The sequence below is a fragment of the Gymnodraco acuticeps genome, unplaced genomic scaffold (assembly GCF_902827175.1).
Source record: "Gymnodraco acuticeps unplaced genomic scaffold, fGymAcu1.1, whole genome shotgun sequence".
NCBI lineage: Eukaryota > Metazoa > Chordata > Actinopteri > Perciformes > Bathydraconidae > Gymnodraco > Gymnodraco acuticeps.
In genome coordinates this window covers 1,295,170-1,312,747 of record NW_022989949.1, presented here as the reverse complement: position 1 = coordinate 1,312,747, position 17,578 = coordinate 1,295,170, and the positions used below count along the sequence as shown (strand labels likewise).

The 17,578-nt window shown below is 41.0% G+C and overlaps 1 protein-coding gene across 2 annotated transcripts in view; it reads left to right on the top strand.

Annotated features, from left to right (window-relative positions):
- The window catches only part of nrxn2b (neurexin 2b), a 637,678-nt gene that overhangs the window by 237,599 nt on the left and 382,501 nt on the right, over positions 1-17,578 (top strand). For both annotated transcript variants that reach the window (XM_034210531.1, XM_034210529.1), the window contains 2 exons: positions 3,548-3,849; positions 16,727-16,750. In XM_034210531.1, the coding sequence (XP_034066422.1) occupies positions 3,548-3,849; positions 16,727-16,750 (326 nt within the window). The remainder of the gene's footprint in view (positions 1-3,547; positions 3,850-16,726; positions 16,751-17,578) is intronic.

Below are 17,578 nucleotides of genomic sequence, written 5' to 3'. Positions count from 1 at the left end.
CTTCTTCTTTTCTTCTTCTTCTCTTCAACACCCATATAAAACAGAACTGTAACAGATTTACTTTTCTTTCAACATTTATTTGAACAGCAAGTGGAGGCAAAAGTGACTGCACCCAAAACAATAAACCTGCTAGCTAACTAGCTCTAAACTCAGTACAGAATGTGGGCAACACGTTCTTCTCCACAGCCGCGCCCTCTGAGTCAGACGTCACTTCCCCCTTTTCTATCCTAGGGTACAGCCGTACAGCCCCCCCCCCCCCGGCCCCCCCCTCTTCCCCTATGCAAGCCCCTCCCTCTGAACCCAGGGCTCGCTACAATACTGTATACTGTATACACCAAACTATACAAAACGCCTTTACGCCTTGGAGCTTGTTTATCCATCTGTAAGCAACTGCCAGCTAGGTCTCTCAGTCACTCACTCCTGATCGTTCACTGCACAGTGACAGCTGCTACGGGCCTGATGTGTGAAATTGAAACTGATAGAACAAAGGTAGCCTATCGGCCCAGCCCAGTGGGCCACACCTCACTGGGCTGGGCTGGGCCGGAACACTTACAAATGTGGGCCGGTAGGATTCAGGCAGGATTTTTTCTTTTTTGGCCCTCCGGTCCAGACACAGCACCGGCCCACCGGGGAAACTCCCGGTATTCCCAATGGCCAGTGCGCCCCTGCTACTAACTGCAATGAAATCAAATTCCAGAGGAGCTGAACATCTAATTAATAATAGAGATGCTATTACGGGTGGCTACATTTCAAATGAGTCATTTCTGTAATGTAGTCAGGGCCTTCTGTGAGGTTAATTGAGACCTTGACAGCACTTAAGTCTCTGCTGCGTGTGTGTGTCTTGTCTTGTCTTACCTCTGGCTACTGCGTCGACTCTCGGGCTTCTATGGATAGAGATTTGATCTGAGTGAAAAGCGCACAACGATAGTCCACGTGTGTATGTGCCGGTAATCACAAAAGTGCTACCACTCGAGCGAGAGGATGAGATGGAGATGCAAAGTAGATGTAAAAGGAGAAACGGATGTACAGCAATGAGAGCATTTTCAACAGAGCTTAAGTGTTTTCAGAGAAGGAAATAAAAGAGGCATTTCTTGCATTAATTCACGTTTCTTGAAAGTCGAGGCTGCAGTGTATCCTATTTTCTCTCCTGGGAAACTAGAAGAAAGGCTTTTCAGTGTGGAAGAGCAGCATTGACTTCCTGGGCAAAAGAGATACAGGGAATGACCTAACCCAATATGCGAGGAAATTGTGTCAAATGTTGGAGAACACATTATTACATTCCTGGCTTTGCCAATTAGTTTTCGTACCTCCTACATTTAAGAATAAAAATGATATAAAGAATGAAGAATTTATGAAGGAACATTGTTGGCACCGTGACCAGACTGCCGCGTGCAACAGTGCAAACGGTCCCCCCCCTCCCCTCCTCCTCTCCTGTCACTCCCTGATCCCCTCCAGCTTTATCTCCTCCTCTCAGCCTTCTATTCATTAAACAGACGTAAACAAAAGAAAGTTATTTTGCATGCGGCTCCATCTCACTGAGCCCATGGAAGCAATCACAAGCTGTTTGTTGCTTACCGTTAAACAGCCCGTACTTTGGGAGGGGGGCCCAACTTAATACATAATTGAAAATGGTTGCTGTGGTCCATTTGCCACGCTTTTGTTCTTCCTACATCAGCATCGCAGGCACCGCCAGAAGGCTGCTCTTGGGGGATTTGCTTTGTCTTCCTCCGTGTCATTGTTCCTCTTCATCTCTTTCCTCTTCCTCCTGTGATGCCTTTTTCGAAAACAATTCACACTTCAGTTGAGATTGCTCTAAATTTCAATTTCAGCCAAAATGCTCTTTTAAGTAGCTGTCTCTGTATTGATGCCATTTCGTCCCTCACTTCCTCTTTTTCCTCTACATGTGAAATGTGTTTTTCTTTTATACAAGTGCATGCACTCATAGTATGTGTCTACGTTTTCCTCAAAGGGAGCTATAGCATTCCCTTTAATGTTCACGCTGTATAGCAGTTAGTGTCATTTAACAAAGCACTCTTCTGCCTCTCACTTTTCCTTTTGCTTTACCTTTTCATGTGACTTCCAGGCAGCAGTTTTTCCTTTTCTTGGCATTAATAAAATAGTGTATCAACTTTTCCTCATGTAGGCTACCACACCTTGACCTTTCCATGGTCATATCTCAGTACAAAGTGCACAGCTATGACAAGGACACACTATTATCCATCTCCACTATCCTCTCACCTCAGATTGCTCCTATGGCAAACTCACTCGCTCATGAAATGTGGCTTTCAATCTGTCTGCCAGCTGACCAGCCCCCCGTCCAGCTCCAGCCTTCATCCCCGGGGAAATGCACTGAGGTCTAGGAGCTATCCTCCTGTAATGGAACTTCAGAATAAACTAGATTTGATGACCCCCCCCTCTCTCCTTCCTGATTCAGCCCTAAACCTCATTACCTGAGGCAGGATCTTCAATCTGGCCCCCCAGGGAAACAGAGGTGCGCAGGGGCAAATGAACACAGGAAGTTGAGTTTCACTTCATATCACAGTTCATGTTGGAAAACCAGTAGATTTGTGTAGCCAATGAGTGTTGAAGAGTTTTTCAAGAGATATGCCATTCTTATGGGCATCTGCACCAACTATTTCAGCATTTGTTGTAACCACTCTTTGTATTATTTTATATAAATCGATATAACATTGGGGGTCATTAATATAGTACAAGACATGGGGAAATATATGATATGATCCAAATGATAAAAATAAAAACAATACATAATACACTGTACAGTATGTAAATGTTATTACTGTATAGGGGGCAATAAGGATAACTAGATCTCATGCTCAGTGGCTCCAGTGTTCACACTCCTGTGATTGAGGTGTCACTGCTGTGATTTTGTTGCAGTGGTACTTCATGTTGTGACAGCGGCAGGTGTTCCTTCGCTTCCTGACTGATGCACTGTGTCCTCTCCTGCTGCTGTTAGGCTTCTGTTTGACACATGTCCATTGTACGAACTCACTGTTTTGACTGGTAGTATGTGAAGGCGCTCCCTGCAGTGGAAAGAGGCCATATGCTGCAGACAGACTGACAGGCATTAGCAAAGTTGTCAACACCTATTCTTCCCTTTCTGTTCGACGTTCATGCTCCCCCTATTATTTGCTCTCTGTTTTCTCTCATACCGTCTCAAGAGCTCTCATACGGTTCTATGCTGTGCCTTTCATGTATTTGTTAAGTGAAAGAAGTGTTATTTTTGCCCCGTGAATTTTTCATGATGCGGACATTTCTTGCAAGCATTAGAGCCGCAGCAACACTTCATGTTGTAACACTGGAATTAATAACCACAGCTAATCGGTTTCATCTCAAAATATGTGACCCATGAGATCCTGTGAGCAATACCAGTGTTCATAAGTTAATCTGCTCAGAGACCCTATTTGGCTTTTAATAGCTGGAATATGGCTTTTTAACACTACAAGACATAATATTGCTCTAATCCTGCATTCATAGAGTTTTTCTTTTACTTACCTTTCCTTTTCTTCCTCTCTTCTTTTTCCTCCAGGTAAGGAAGAGTCAGTAGCCACCTTCAAGGGCAACGAGTTCTTCTGCTACGACCTGTCGCTGACGCCCATCCAGAGCAGCACCGACGAGATCACGCTGTCCTTCCGCACGCTGCAGCGCAACGGCCTCATGCTGCACACCGGCAAATCGGCAGACTACGTGAACCTGTCCCTGAAGAGCGGCGCCGTTTGGCTGGTCATCAACCTGGGCTCGGGGGCGTTCGAGGCCCTGGTGGAGCCCGTCAACGGCAAGTTCAACGACAACACCTGGCACGATGTGCGCGTCACCCGCAACCTGCGCCAGGTAAACACTGCCCGTGTAATCCAGGGCCACCGCAGTTGGAGTGGTGCCTCTGTCCGCCACACAACTTATCTTTGCTGCTTCCTTTGACTCTTCTTTACTCTCTCTTTTCTCTCTCACAGAGCTCACAGTCTGCTGGTCTCGTCTTTCTTCTGTCCTCTACTTTTGATTGCTAGCCATCTTAACACAACATTTGTCTTTTTCTAGGTTGATGTTGAACAGAACGCTGGTGCTGTTTGTGTCTGTCTTTAATTGGCTTCATGTTATTCTATAAAATGACCAAAGATCTATCTCACTTTCAATTCCAAAGGTCACTCAAAAGCAAATCATTGAAGATACAACACAGTGCAAGTGAACATGATACTAAAATCCCAATCAGAGTGAGTAAATATGCATCATGTTGCAATCAAAGACACATCTGCACATTTAGAGTGCTACCCAGGACGTTGTTTTGTATTGTTATTAATGAGCAAGTGGGGAAAGTGCTCTCCTCAGTATGTATGCACATAATGTACTCAGCTACACAAATGGAATGCACCCTAATATATCAAAGGTGACAATGCACTTAAACCCTTTCTGAACAAATTACCTAACACATCTTTACAGACCTTTAGCTAATGGAAAACCAAAGAGCCCCAGCAACCTGCATGTCTGTGTGTGACTTTCAGTGTTCCTCTGCTTCTTCCAAGTTTAATTGTGTACACTTACTAAGTACACACATACAGTGCACACTCGGCATGTTTGAGACTCTTTGGATGCACCAGGTCATCAATTGGCAGTTGCAGATACCAGCAGTGAGATACAATCAATTTCACTTTCACTTGCCGTGCTTACTTATCACATGTGTTGTAGTAATTCTAATTGGAATGAATGGCTTGTCAGACCTAATAACACCAATTGTAAGTTGCAGCAAATGCAAAAGGGCCTGATGTGAATGCATTAACACAAAGTGTAACTTCTTTGTGTGAGCCTGCAAAAACATCCTAAGAAAGAGGATGGGGGTTTTCAAACTGTTGGACCTTAAGAGACTAAAGAAGGAATACAAAGTGGTTTTTAATGTGAATTAAGTGCTGTTAAATTATAGGGTGAAATGACCATGCCGACTAGACATCATAATGTCTATCATAATGCAATAATATGAGACATTTCAGTGTGGTAACTTAATGCATCATCACAGGGATCAAAATGTTATGCTTTAGAGCTCGGTGTGATCAGCGGAGTGAGACTAGCTTAATGAATTTGGGAGGCCAACACAGTTTTAAAGATTTACAGCAGGAGCCAACCCACCTACCAACTGCAGCATTAGACATTGAGACACTATTATCTGCCTTGTCTGTCTACCCATCTTATACCTATACTTTTTTAACTAAATGATTCCTATCCTTTTTTATTAAATACAGCTTTGAATATAATTGTGTCTATGACGTGTATTGTTTAGAGCTTATGTAGAGTTAAATCACTTGATCGTAAACTAACATACAAGCACCTGTTGCTCACATAAAAACAGCAGGCACATCGTGTAGTGTTATGTTAATCTCACTTTGTCCTCGATCTTCATATGAAAACCTAATGTAGCTGAGTAGATATATAGCGCCTGCACTCAGTCCATGCCTTGAACTAGTACTAACTATGGTTTGAGCTTCCCAGCAATCTCCATTAACTCGCATAATAGCTTGAATCCTCAGTGGATCACTATAATTGACATAACAGGTGGCCTAAGTGTTAAAGAGCTCTCTAGATTCACACCAGGCCATCCCCGCCGAGAGACAAAAGGACAGGGGTATCGATGATATTGACCACCTCTGACCCTGTGTGTACTGCCGCGCTGATACCTAGCTGATCAATACATACTCAACTCAGACATTTAAGTGCATTCACTAAATAAGTGTATCATCTTTTAGACTATAAAATAAATGATTATAAGTCTCTTTTTGGTTTTATATATATTTATAGAAGTACATTTATATTTAAAAAATCTTAATAGAAAATGCTTGTTATTGGTATTATTTAGTGTCACCAGGGGAGCTATATGTTACATATTTTAACAACGATCAATAACACTTAAAATTAGACAACACTGTTTGGATCATCATTCAAAATGTATGCTGGTGCAGAATAAATGTTTACTGCATGTGTACATTACTGCACATTTCTAAACTTTCATTTACATTGAAACAATTGAACACAATATATTTCTCTTGAACATGATATTCTAAAAGCTGCAAATAGTGTCTATTACATTAGCAAGGCACCGTAAGCCTCATGCTTTATGACAAAGGTCAATCATATCTAGACTAAAGAACAATCGTTTGTTTCTGTGTTTGTTTTACATAATCAAGAGATGCATATCATATTTGACATCATTTATACTCTGTGCATTTTATGCAAAAAAATGTATTTTGTTGAATGACTGCAAAGGGTGGACAAAATAATGAACACTAACTATACAAACTTCGCCTTTAAAAACACCTTGCATTCAAATGTACACTTCCATGTCAGTCTAACCAAAACTAACCAATATAAGCTGGGCAAAGAATGTATACAATGCTAGGCTGCTCATTTCAATTGTATCGTACTTTGCTAACATTTTGTCCACATTCTGTTTTCAGTGTACTATTAATTATCTAATTTACAAATGCAAATGCTATGCAAGTCCATCCACACAAACACACCATTGTTGTTTTCCGCTGGTCTTCCCACTGGAGCTAACATGATATCCTGCATTACAAGTAGCCCGCCATCTAAAAGACGAGCGTTAGATTCCAGCTGCGGCTATCGTAGTGGTCTCAACAGTCTCATCCACTCTCTGTCTGTTGTTCTTAATGGGTCTTGCAACGTCATACATATCTACAGCTGCATCAGTAAGCTCCAAAATAAGTAAAGCCTGTGAGCCAGTCTCCCTCACCCACTCTCTCCCCTCTCTCTCTGTGTGTATTTTCCATCCTTTCTCCACAAAACCTATGAATTTGTCAGCTTTGTGTAGGATAAAATGAAGCAGACAGAATTAGGTGAGGTGATAGGGACTCTCCGCCAAGACAGAGGAGAAGGGGGAGGAGGCGGGAGAAATGCTGTATTCCTAACAGCTTCAGAGCTCCCCTTGGTGGCATCTGGCAGTACTGCTCCAAGAGAGTGGCTAATCTCTACAGAGCACAGATGATAGGCAGGCAAGGACACACGCCTTGACCTCTCATCACTGCAACTCTCTCCCCACAATTCACGCACATTGTACCCCACCCAATGCACATATTGGTTTGTATAAGGAGCAAGGGATCCCTCGCTCACATCCTCCCTCCCTTTGGCATGCTGATCTACTGTCACAGACATCTTGTCGAGTTCAGCACTGATGACCATCGTCCTCTGGGAGGCAAAGGGCAAATGCAGAAAGGCGTAGGGAAAAGACAAAGCTGGAATGTCAGGGTGTCTTGTGGTGGAAATGATATATGTATCTGATACACTGCACTAAAATAGAACACATTGTGGAAGTAGGTCGAATATATATATATATATATATATATATATAAGTGTGCGATGGAATACAAGTCAGCATAAATCTAGCAGTTAAAGCAATCCAAGCACAATTCATACTTTAAATAAGAAAGTCTCATTCTTCATTGTGCTGTATGGTCTGTGAGTATTGATTTTGGGATAACTTTTAGCTTTGACAACTAGAAATACCAGCCACAAGTCTATTGAGAGTACTTTGAACATCAACTAAAACCACTGGCGCCTGTGTTATTATGTTCCTACCCATTACTGTCATTACAATATTTCAAAGTCAATCAATCACTTTGCGTGTGTGTGTATTGCAGAGAGCAGCAGAGCAAGTGCAGCTCAGGTGAGGTGGATGTTCTGTGGGAGTCTTGATGAATGTCTGATAGTTAATGCATTGCCTTCAAACATTAGATTTGCATACACGTTCTAATAGCATTGCCAGCAGTAAGATGGGGACATCAAATGAAAGATGTGAGAGCAGCCAGCAGATGTTTTTATCAGCTTCCTCTCCTCATGCATAATCACTATTCCCATGGCATTAAAGTGCAACCAGCAAATAGAGCAACTGTTCATTGACTGGAACCCAGATTAGTTACGACATGGATGTAGAGTTACTGATGTAGTTCTAGTCAGAAGCAGGAGCAGAGTGCCATTAATTGTGTTCACAGCTATGACTACTGCATCATGGGGTTAAACATTTGTAATCTGTCATTTACTATAGTGTAGCTTTTGTTATGGTATTTGTGTGACATTTACAGAATGCAAAAAAAGTGTTTTGTTCATATTATAGATATTCCATGGCGTACAAATACTGATGGATATCGTGCTTCCAATTGACTGGACATATAGAAATACACCAATGTAAAGTAAGGCTAACTTTCCATGTATGAATGGCCTCACATCACAGCGGCCTGTCTGCATGCTTAACAGGCACTAGCATCCCAACGGACACCACAGGCAGTCAGAGGAAACATGAGACACACACTGGCAGAGAAGAGGAAGTGCGCGCTTGTATGTCTGCATTTGTGTGTGTTCATCAGAGGAAGAGAGAGTGAGATGATGATTGTGTGCACAACAGAGAGTGGGAAATGAAATGCAGTGCTGCGATTTGAGACTAAAGGAATATCAGAGGAGTGGGAGGATGGGGGGAGCACTGAAAGAGAGACAGCGTTTTGTTTTACTAAGGGAAGAAAAAACGGAAGCACGCTTTCTTTTGTATTCCCCAATGTCACTTTACAACCAGAAGATTCTACATCGACTGTGTCACAGAACTGGGCCAGAAGCTTAGCCAACGTCAAAAGAGAGAGACCTCTGAACTCAATATCTGTCTTTTTTATATTCCCTTTTTCTGTGTCACTGTCACCCTTTCCTCCCTTTGTTCTCTCACTTACAGTATAATCAGTCCTCATGTCTCTGGCTGTCCCTCTCCTTCTGTCTACCTTGACATTCTTTACCCCAGCCATTCCCATCTCTTTTCATATAAGTGGACCTTGGATGCAGCTATTAGATTGACTAATGGATCAAACTGATTTAGTAATGTCCGGGCTAAATGCATGTTCAGCCCACAGTCTAGTTGGAGAAGGCAAGCTTTGATCTTCATCGGAATCAAGTTAGCAAACGTCACGTTGAGAATTGCAACCATAATGTAGGAAGTGACCACGATGAACCATATTATAATCCACTGGGGTATTTTCAGAGAAACTGGATTTATTTTTATTTATTTGGGGATAATACAGCCTCAAAAATCAATAAATAAATAAGTGTATGGATGTTTTGCCCTATCCTAGATTGATTTTAAAACACTACTGATTCTACCTCAATAGAAAAACCTTCATATGGGCAATCCCCTAATAGGACATGTTAGTGCTTTAGCTATCTTGCAACCACAGCAGGGCTTGACTTTCCTTGAATAAGCAAAAACAAGGAAGTTAGTAAGCATGAGTAACACAAGTATCAACAGCAGCAGTGTCCAGGGGGAAGGAGATACTTTCAAAGTTTGGACCATTGTGAATCCACGGGCAGCATGCGGTTGTTTACACTCAAGCACACCCAGTCAATAATGGTTAATAAAACTTATAAGCACACAAACTTTATAAGCACCAAACTACACAAGATACAATCCAATAAGGCAAGCACAGTAATTCAGCTGAGCAAGCACGCACGAACACGCCCCATCACATTCCAAACTTCCTCTGGCCTCCATGCATGTCTGCCATGCATAATATAAATTGCTGCGAGCTAACTGTATGTGTTCATATTCAACACACAACACAACTCTACGCTGCGCCTGAATACACCCTTTCTTCTACAATATGGTCGTTTTATAGACAAACAGGCCAAGTCAAGGGATTGAAAACCTTTGATAAAAAACCACCAAAAGTGGACAATGCTGTGACAACACACTTGTATCATGACCGCACAATTAATCAGGTAGACTTATTGTCATTTATTAGTTTATTAAGGTGTTCCACATGAGGTGTGATCTTCTAAAGACATCATCCCTTTTAAAAAGGATGATTTTCCAAATGTACCGTAGTGTTTTAAGCCCTTCATTCATCATCCAGTAACTGACATGTTGTAATCCCTGTTACTAAGACATCACCATGTTTAAGAAATCATGTTTGAAGTGGCAGAGCATGTTGAGGAGTAACCACATTTATTTAATGTGAGACGACAGAAAGGGACTGCCCCCCTCCCCCTTTAATCAATATGAAAGCCTGGACACTCCCCACCTCTTTCTTGTCCGTTATAGCTACTCCTCTCTCACTTGTTCAGATTATTCATCCATTTCACCAAGCATTGATCAGCTGCAATAACCCTCCCTGCTCCTCATCCATCAGTCCATGTCTCATCTTCCTCCACTCTCATCCAACATTACTCCAAGAGGCAGCCATTATTCCTAAGAGAGAACTAATCAATTCCTCTGCAGCTCCTCTTCCCCTCCCTTTCACCATGACTCCACGTCCATCCTTACCTGCAACTTGTCACTTAGCAACTGTGTCTGCAAATGCTGCTTGGTAGTGAATTGTCCCTGGCTGGAGTACTCCAGTAGATGCTTTACTCCTACGTCCACCAGTTATAATATATATATATAAATATAATAATATTGATATATTGAAGAGATTGTCTGCCTGATTTACTGTACAGCAGTATTTCAAATTATGCTTATGTTACTTCTTAAACCTGCTGTGTACGCAGAGGAAAGACATATGAAAAAACTAGCAATATAATGACACCAAATCCCACCTGGAGCGAAAAGTGGCCTCTACCCCATTCCCTGACCCCTTGCTTCAGCCATCCTGGAATACACTACACACTCATCTTTAAACCCCTTTCATTTTGATCTCAACTACACACCTGTAAGGTTTCATGACTGCATTCTACATGATAGTGACGCTATTACAGCGCATACAATCCCCATAGAAGTATCTCAATGAAGTCCTCATAACGCGTTCAGAATGACTGATTGAAGCTTTTGTGGCTAAATCGAAAATACCGTGCGTAGTGCTCGGCTTTGCTAACACATATGTCGCCTTTATGGTGACGTTAGGAATTGCTATTGAAGCCTGGCAGAAGTGGTGGATTTGTTTGATGTACATAATGACATGCTAACACCCCTGTGTAATCCTTCCTGAGTTCTTCACCACTGACATTTAAAGCAATCCTAATGTGCTCCAGCCGAGAGGAGGTGGGGGCACAGTCGGATGTGCTTTTCTTGTTTTCCTTTCCCTATGATTCTTTCCCCATGCTGATCAGAGGTCAGCACCTGAAGCCCAGTGTGTGGCTGTTCACCGCTCTGGCTACAAACACCTCATGCTAATACATCAGCCGCGTTGTTTGATACCAACACTGAGAGGTTCTGTGCATTTGAGGGGGAAAAAGCTCATTTGCATCACATTTCCAGCACATTAGCATTTCCGCCCGCGTTCCCACACTCACTCACTCATCAACCTCATTTGCCGCTACCTGCTTCAGCACTTTCATGTTTATTCATCCCTCTGTCTCTTAGACCTATATCAGATAACAAATCTCTGTACCATTACTGTAGCATATTCAAACAGGTAATAAAATGCTAGTGAGACAGAAACAGCTAAAAGATTCAGGAAGAGATTATGGAAGAGAACAGGCCATCATTACAGGCATCTTTGGCTGTTACCTGCATCCAAATCAGGAACGTGTTGTTGTTTGTATCCTTTGGTAGCTGTACCAAAGCATGTTTTGAAAGACATACAGTACAATATAACATAAATACAACAAGCTAGCTGGAGCTACATGCTCAAAACAGGCCCCACATTTTGTGATGAATTCCTAAACATAAACTTTAAATGCCTATGAAAGTTAGATAACCATCTGTCTGAAGAAGCATTTAGTGAATATTCTTTCTTTAAAATCAAAAATGTAAAGTTTATCATAAAAGCTGTGCATCAATAGTTAAATCATCAACTGTTGCTTAGTTTATTATTAATAAGTACTTGTTGCTTGACATTAATCTCCTCCTGATGGGTTCTAAGGAGAATGAGGGAGTCTGTCAGATGTAGTAAAATAGAGGTGAGTATGATAGGGAGCACAACTGAAATAGAGGAAAACAGTTTGACCACCTTCATCATAATACAACAACAACATCGTGCAATTTAATGCACACACATACACGCCTACACTGACGCTCACTCGCGGTTTGTTTGCAGACTTCTCTTCACAGTAATTGCAGTGACATTTATATTTGCACCTGAAGCCTGTCTGCCGGTTTCCATTACTTCCAGCCAGATTAAGAGAGAGGCAGACACGAGTGTATGGCTGATGATTGGAATGAACGCAAAACCAAATGTACCCGAAAGAGCTATTTTGAATTGAAGCCCAGTTCTCCTCCATCTGACAGGGTCACTCACAGATTCTGTGCTGCAGAAGAACGCCTTATACACCGCACACGCATAAATACCCAGCAAGGCAGTATATGACATGGATGCAGCCAACTAAAATTCAGCTCATATTTCCACAGGTACACATACAGTCTCTAATCATCAATTCAAACCGTGAAATGTCTGCTTAGTGAAAAATAGCACCCATTTCCCTCCCACCCAATAATACTATTCCACGGTATCAGTTGCATCACTTATTTCTACCTGAAGATTTATAGGAAAACGATGATTAGACCTTTCTACGTTACAAGGATGAATCTATCTGGACTGGGAATCTTGGCTCGGTTGAACCATCCATTTGTCATTATATATTTATCCAGCGTATTCACTGGTGGCTGTAGTTCAGTGAAGTGCACCGTGACAGAAACACCATTTTACTTCTTTGCCTACTGTGAATGGCATTATGCAGATCGTCAGCAGGAGTTAAAGGATTTGTCTCAACCGTTTCACCTGTCTGTGAAATGCACAGCTTTGCAAAACTGATAGTGAATCACAACACTATTAGCATTCGCTCCCGTCCTCACACTTCTTAATACAGAAGATTCCGGAACCCAGGGGGGGCCCTGAGAGACCGTTTCAGCAGAAAGGTGTTTGTCTGGACCCGTGTTTGTTTACACAACTGGGAGCTTAATCCTCCATCAGCAAACATCGCCATTCACAGAATTATTCTCCCACATGGGTCAATTACAGAGAGGGGGGTGTGCTGTCAAAGCAGGGCTTCCAGGCATTTTGGCTTTCAGGAAAATTACAGTGCATGAAAAAAGGAAATGAGTAGTTGGTCTATTTTGATACTACTGCATTCCTACTCTTCTTTAGGTTCGAGACTCCTCAGGATTCTATTTTTTTAGCCAGTCCACTCTGTTTCCTCTAGTGACCAGAGCACTATGCTTACTATGCATTAACACAAATAGAACAAATCTAATTTGCTGCACTATTGATCTTGACAATGGGGTACCAGTTCAGCATTCATTACAATCCCCATGCAGTACAACATGTATAATAGCAAAGCCGCTGGATCCTCACGTGACTTTCAATGGCTCAGTTTTCTGCACTTCTCTCCAGCGTGGCAGCTCATTCATTTAGCATGTTTTATGTTTTACTCTTATAATCTTGACCCCAGTGGATCTGTCGACTTTCTTGTAATGGAATGATTGGTTAATTTGTTGCTGGAAAATAAAACATAATTTCCTCCAACAACCCACTCATTTAATCAAGTCACCTCTACATATCTTATTCCGTTATATTTATGTGCTGTTTTAATGAAAATGAACACAGATATACTTTCTTCATTCAGCAAATTCACGTTTTTTTTTATTCAACTTCAAGTTATATGCATCCCCTTGTTAATAATAATAATATATATTTTTTTATTGGAAAGTCAATATCATTTTGACCTGCTCAGGATAACTAAAATAAACCTTTCTTACAGTATATGCATATACAGCTTACTTACAGACTGACACTTGTATGGTCACTCATTGTATAGGATAAGGCAGACACATGCACACATTCCTCTAAATGTTATCTCTTCCTTTCATTTCCACCACGTGTTTTCCTCCATCACTTCAATCATGTCAATTCAAAGATCGTCAGAAGAATACATTTATTCACAACCATCCCTTAATCTGCCAAAGAGCTGATACAATACACACATCCATTGAAACACCTAAAACATACATAATTAAAACAAATTCACACTTAATAATCTCTCATTTCTTTACCCTGCTGTTTCACAGACAATCATTCAGTGAGTTTAAAAAGGCTCACAGTCATTGTCACTTTTAAAAGCAAACATTTGTCTAACTTAATAAACCGTCGCTAGGTTCCTAGTTGTTAGAGATTATCCTTCATATCTGTTCTTTGATGTGTCAACTGTTGTTTTTCTTAACTCAGAGAGATGGCAGTGCAAGTTTAAATACATGAATTCACATCCACCACTGCATCTTATTCACCTAATGCAGTGTTTCTCAAACTTTTTCATACCAAGGACCACTTAACCAATAAAAAAACACTCGCGGACCACCTAACTCCACAAATATCCAAAACCACATCGTTTTTTACAAAAATTGTACAAACAAGTGGCAACATGTGTGATGAAGGTGCTTATCTGGGCTATATCATGGAATCGAAAGTGAAACTTAAGCTTGTTCCATTGCGGAGATATTCCCGCGAGAGTGCGAAAAACTTAAATAAATGTATTTATTTCAAATGTGAAATTGTACCAATATACTCACGGACCACTAGGGGGCGGTCACGGACCACCAGTGGTCCGCGGACCACACTTTGAGAAGCACTGGTCCTAATGAATGCATAAGAGGAGTCATTAGACGCAATGTGTGACCGGTGACAGCTTTTTACCATGACCTGGGATCAAAGCGTGGGTTTGCATGATGCTTCAGAACCACCAGTTTTCCACATGAAGAGGACTTTGTTTATGGTTGCCACTTAGACTCAGCTCCACTCAGTGATCCATCCCACACACAAACACCCACAGGACCTACTGTGTATTCTACAGGGACAGACTGACAGACTCACTCACAACGTCAGAACCTATACTCAAACATGACAAGTTATATCTGGGAGGTGTGTGGCGCAGTGGACTAGTGTGTTGGTGTTGGGATCAGGGGGTCACAGGTTCAAACCCCACTACAGTCAGCATGTCGTTGTGTCCCTGGGCAAGACACTTCACCCCAATGTAATGTATGTTTTTACTACTAAATACTTGTCTTCTGAATTCACCCTTTTAGTCCAAATCCTGCTAAGATCTAGATCAGATATGATCACTCACAGCAGCTGCCAATTTCACATGTTTTAATCAAAATATAAGATGTCCTCTAGATGTCCATTCCACCCTGAAGGGAAACTCATGGCAGATCTGAGTGATAGATATTTGACCGATACAGAGTATACTGACTGAGCACCACCACTGAGTAGCATGAACAGCAACATAGAGCTGATAGGCTGAGATAACAAGCAATGAGAAGTGACTTTTAGACTTTGTTTCTGCTGGAAAGCTTGGACTAGCAACACAATCGACATCAGTGTTTCCCCTAGGTTTACTGCTTTGATTTTTTAAATCTTCTGGAGCAGAGGAACAGAGGAGCTCTGGACTATTGTTATTGATTAATGCATCAGTGTTTCTTAGGGTCAACAACACTAAACTCACAACTTCAAATGAAAGTGTTTAGTTTATTTAATAAAAGGTGCTATATATATATTTTTTAAAAAAGATTATAAAATATATATATCTTTGTTTTAAACACCTTGAATTTCAGAGGGGGCGCGGGGCTCCGTTGGTGGGGCGCAGCGCCCCTCCAAGACAATGTTAGGGGAAACACTGGACATATTGCTGGACCAGAGACAGTAAAGCAACATTTTCTATGTGCAGAACAATCCCCTTCTTCACAACACCTATCATAAATGATGCCTTATTAATTTATTGTTTTCTTTCCCATTTCAGGTGTATGTGTTCCTCCTTCCAGGGAGAACACCCATTGTTCTTTATTGTGTAAAACCACATTAAGTTACCTAATGGCCTTTCATCTCCCTTTTAGGTTGCTGCAGATATCAGAACCCTCAGTGAAATACCTTTCTCTCTATCCTTCTCTATCCTTTTCTGAATCTTCTAAATGAATTATGTTTCCCAAAATGCCCCCAGTGACTTCACATCACTGGAAATGCACAATTGTCCATTTTTACAATGCAATAATACTTTTTTTGTTTTCTCTTTCTTAAACAACATTAACCCCTTAATGACTACTTGGGGAAACATGTATGAGATATGTGCACCTATTCAAGTGATCAAGACATGATTGGCCTCGCCCAGTACAAAAGGACTTCAATTTGAAATGGACTAGAGCCCAGCGCCAGCTGCTGACCAGATTAGCTTGTCAGATTGAATCCTGACACTGATGAACTTCTCCTTCTTCCCCTTCCCCACTCTAAACAAACACCCCCATCAAAACTACCCAAATCCCCCCTGTGGAAGTTGATTTTCTAACTCTTGTCTCTTTTACTAACAACAAGCTTCAGAATTCTTCCAATTTGATTATTTTCATTGGTGAATTTTCTTTTCCCTTACCTTTTATGATTTCAAAAACTAACACTGTGTCATTCACGGAATGTGAACCATCTGTTGTTTTCTCTAATTAACTTGCGACTTACATACTAACAAATGTATTGTTATCCTTTTATTCCTTTTCTGTTATTTCATTTGGTAGATTACCCTAATTATATAATTGCTTTCTTTATTTCTTTATTTGGATGTTATACTATATAAATAATAGGACAAACATTTAGTTTAAATCATCTATGAATATTCAATTCATATTTGTTAATGAAAATAAAAGCTGGTTTCAAAAAGGCAATTTTCTTTTTTTCTTTGCCACTTTTTTGGGGTTGAGGTGTGTTTTCTTAAGTTTAAGGTTGGTCATTTTATTTTTTCTTTCTCCTCCCCCTGTTTTCTCCTGAAGCACGCAGGCATTGGACACGCTATGGTAAACAAACTGCATTATATGGTAGATATCATTCTAATTGTCTTATACTTTGGTTTGCCCTGGGTTTTCCGTTACCTCTCTCTATTCTGTTTCTACTGAAAGTACAATCCGCCATCAATTCCAAGGTAGCTGAACAACTCCACCTCTCTGTTTTATTTTAGCCCTCTCTATATGTTATTGCTTTTTATTGCCATCCAGTCCTCCCCTTCCTGAACATATTTTACGTGTTCATCCAAAGAGGTCTGCCCAAAAATACAAAGATTTTACATTTATTTAGATTTGATTTGTTTTACTTTATTTGTTGACCCTTTTGATTTGTTTTATTTTGTTTTACTTCGAACACTATCCGTATGAAGAAATAAAGAATCATAATGCAAAAAATGTTTTCTCAATTGAGTATTAGAAAAGTTACCTTTTTACTTTTTTGTAATCCCTGTCCCCCCCTGATTTATTTTTCTTAGAATAACCCTATGAATAGAGCGTACGCAGCAGATTTCTCAGGGACACAAAAAGCCTACTCGAGTAACTCCAGTGAGAGCAAGTAAACAAAAACACTTTTTTAACAACACGAGAGAAAGGCAATGATGATCTTCCTATGTTGGAACTGTTCACCGTTTAGTGACCTGTTTTCTTAGTTGGCCATGCTGTGGTTTATGGAGTCATGAAGAGTATTTACAACCCTTGATTTAGAGGCCAAAGCCTTCACTATAAAGTATGCCTCAAATGAGGGTTTGATCCCATTAGTGGCCTTAGCTTGATTAATCAACCAGATGGGACTGTTCTTAGACCTGCACCTGGACACAGTGCTGGCCTTCCACACATGTGGGC